Below are 3441 nucleotides of genomic sequence, written 5' to 3'. Positions count from 1 at the left end.
TTGAGCCACAGGCGCTAAGCCAGAAGGAGAATTTTAAAGAGGGATTCTCATCCTACATATTCACAAAGCCATGGTAATTTTCTTTTTTTTACCAGTCCTGCAATCCATGGTAATTTTTTAAATATTAATATAGTGTTGTATATTAATAAATAATTGATTGGAAGAAGATATTTACAGTATCAGAAACCAAGAGAACTCAGCAGGCCTGAGGCACAAGCTCCATCCAGCCAGGGCTCCAAGGCTTCACCCGGATGGGGACCACAGAGTCTCGATAGAGCTGAGCTGAGCCCAGAGCCTGCCTGCTCCACTGGTCACCCTTTGGCCTGAGACTCCAGGTCTCCAATGTATTAAGGAAGAAAGGCATTTTGAATGGAAGGCATAGTTAGGTAACAGAATTATCATTTGGGCAGACTAGAAGTATAATACCACATAGTGATATTACAGTTAAGGCCATGGAAATTCACAGAGATTAAGTAGCTTATCCCAAGTCACCTAGATGGGAAAGGCCAAGAACTTGGGCAGAATGAACAGATTGCATGTTTTCCTGTTGTCCCCCTCCTCTATCCTCCCCTCTCCTTCCCTGCCCTGTGAGTCTGGAGACAGAGTCCTTCCAGACTTTAGGGCTGTGGCCCTTGCCTTACTCACCCTCAGGGATGTCTTGGAAGGTCATGTCCTTGCTGGTGGCATTGCAGGTGGGGAGTCCCAGTGGGAACTGGCTCATCTTGACACTGGCCATCTCTCTCCAGCTCTCTAGGTTCTCCTCTAGGGGCACCGTACGGATGCTGGTGTCCTCAGAATAGTCCTGCTGGCTGCTCAGTGTCAAGGTGGAGGTATCGCTGAACATGAGGCTGGAGCCCAGGCTCAGAGTCTCATTGGAGCCCAGAAGCAGGGTCATGCACGAGGGTGGGGTGACGGGGGAGTTGGGTCCATGGGAGCTGGAGTGCAGGCTGATGCCTTCGCTGGAGCCAGGCATCAGGGTCACACACGAGGCCTGAGTGACAGTCATGTTCAAATCAGATCTGGAATATCCATCTGTAGTCATATTGATGGTCCCCTTAGAACTTGTGCTCCAGGCTGCACCAAAGGTTCCTTTGGAAACTGACCCACAGATGTTATGAGAAGCCAGCGTGGTGGTCTTGTTTGTGTCCAGAATTAAGTTCCCAGAATCTGGAGCTACATTCAGGTTCAGGTTGGAGAGGTTACTAGAGTCCACATTGAGCAGCTGATTAGAGTCATGATCCAGAGAAGTGTCCGAGGCTGGAATAAGGAGTGCTTTGGAGCCTGGCCTGGAGATACAGTGGCCCATAATCAGGGATTCTCTTGAATGGTGCCTTAAAAAGGGGTTTAATTCAGGCCGAGAAGGATTGGAGTTACTCTGACCCAAATCTAAAGTTTTGCTTGAGAGGTACTGGGAGGCCTCTTCAGAATTTGACCCAGGGTGGTTCTCTGAGCTCTGAGTGGTGGCCTCCGTGGATTCAAGGCTCAGAATGGGATTTGAGGCTGGACAGAGAGCCCTCTGTGCGTCAGCCCTCAAGATGTGACTCAAATCCAGGTCTGGGGCTTCATCAGAGCAAGAACTGGTGACCTGGCCAGAGTCAGGAGCCATGGCCCTGCTGTCGTCAGGCCTTGAGGTGTTATCGGTCCCTGAGGCAAGGCTCAGAGTTGTGTTAAGATCTGGCATGGGAGCTAAGCTCGGTCTTAGGGGTGGGTTCAATAAAGGAACAACACCCAGGTCTGGGTTGGGCCCAGGGATGTTATCTGGGCCTAAACTTGGGGCCCCACAGGGGTTGAGACTTGGTGTCATCTTTGGGTCCTCAGGGAGGACCAGGTTAGCCCCTGGACACAGAGCCATGTCTGGTCTGAAGGTCTTTCAATGCCTCTGCCCTCTTTTCTTCAACAGCCAGCTGTTGTGTTCCCTGCAGTACTCCTGGGAGAGAGAGAAGACAGATGCAGCCACGCCACTCCTCTTAAAGCCTTCCTAGGGGTTCCACCTTCTTTAATCCTTGCTGTGACTTCCAAGGGCCTTGGTGGCCCCTTTCCAGCCCATCCCTCCTTGCTTCCTTCCTTCCCTGCTCTCTGTTCCAGCCTTTACCCATGAATTTCCCTTCTTTGACCACGACCTGCCTCCTCTCAGGTCAGGACCCTGAACAAACACAATTCCCTTGGCTTGGAACCTCTTCCCATTATCCTTTGCCAATCCCACTCCGTTTAGCAAAATGCTCATCACACTTTGTTCTAATGATTCATTTCGGGTTCTAGCCCTTGCTAGAGACAATCTCTGCGATGGCAAGGATTGTGTACCTCTTAATCTCTGGGGTGTTCCCAGCTCCTAGCACAGGGTCGTACCCAGCTAGAAATCTACAAATGAGGAATCTCTTCTACTTTAAGGCAGAAAAAGAGAAGGAAGAGCCTCCGAGGGGCTGCCTTACTTCCAGGTGGCTGTATGTGACTTGGGACCTAAATTCACCAGCGAGGAGCCCTGAGCCTTCAGAGACTGGGTTGTTCTAAGACAGAGACAAACCCCTACAACTACTCTACAAGTGGCTGTGGCACTAGCTTCTCAGATAAACACTGGCAGAGCTGCCTACAGCCCTTCATGGTTTGCCTGTTCTGGGTGAGGCAGGCTATGCGGAGGAGAGCAGGGTCTGCCACGACCCGGAACTGCTGGATGAACCCCCTCCCCAATCCTCCCCTCCGCCCATGCCGGCCACCCTCCCTGTGGAAACCGTAGGGACAGCTCACCTGCATGCATGGTGTTCTTAAGCAGGAGTGGGCCCCTGGGAGGAGATGCAGAAGGAAACCAAGTCAGGGGAAGACTGTCTTTTCAACACCTACTGCACAGTCTACTCCTGGAAGTTAAATATCATTGCCCCATTGTACACACGAGGACGTGAAGGTCAAGGAGAAAAAGGTCACTGGCCCCACGTGATGTCCAGGCAGCTAATACCATCTCTATACCAGCCCCCTGCCTAAACCCCTCCATGGCTTCCTGTTGCCTTCAGGACAGAGTCCCCCATTGTTAGCAGGCATAAAAGGCCCTCCTGTGTCTGGTCCCAGTCCTCTTTTCACCCCATTGCCCCTTCATATGGCCACAGGCTGGGCAAACCTTCTCCACTCCCCTTCCCCAGCTGGTGCCTACAGCTCCAGCCTTTCAGGTTTCAGTTCAAATGTTAGAGGCCTTCTGGGTCCCCTAGATGGGTGAGTGCCACCTGTAAGTTCCCAGGGCACCGTGTTCATATCCCCTTTCTTGCTTGACACATAGTATCTAGCTCCCCCACTGGCCAACAAGCCCCAGAAGAGCAGAGAGGCATCTGCCTTGCTCTCCGCAGACCTCTGATGGTTAGCTCAGCACCTGGAGCACAGTAAATGCTCAACGCATGTTTGAGTTCATTATTTCACTATTTACTTTTCTCTCTTCTTCATCTGATCATTCTTTCACTA

At 51.4% G+C, this 3441-nt stretch overlaps 1 protein-coding gene across 1 annotated transcript in view; it reads right to left on the bottom strand.

Moving 5' to 3' along the window:
* Positions 1 to 1852, bottom strand: part of MROH7 (maestro heat like repeat family member 7) — a 51793-nt gene extending 49941 nt beyond the window's left edge. The window contains 1 exon segment of the mRNA XM_023515097.1: positions 631 to 1852. Within this exon segment, the coding sequence (XP_023370865.1) occupies positions 631 to 1852 (1222 nt within the window).
* Between the last annotated feature and the right edge of the window lie 1589 nt (positions 1853 to 3441).

This window comes from Otolemur garnettii, unplaced genomic scaffold (genome assembly GCF_000181295.1).
Source record: "Otolemur garnettii isolate 467f Iridium unplaced genomic scaffold, OtoGar3 scaffold00066, whole genome shotgun sequence".
Taxonomy (NCBI): Eukaryota; Metazoa; Chordata; class Mammalia; order Primates; family Galagidae; genus Otolemur; species Otolemur garnettii.
Note: the sequence above shows the minus strand (reverse complement) of the source record. Positions and strands in the feature narration are given on the sequence as shown.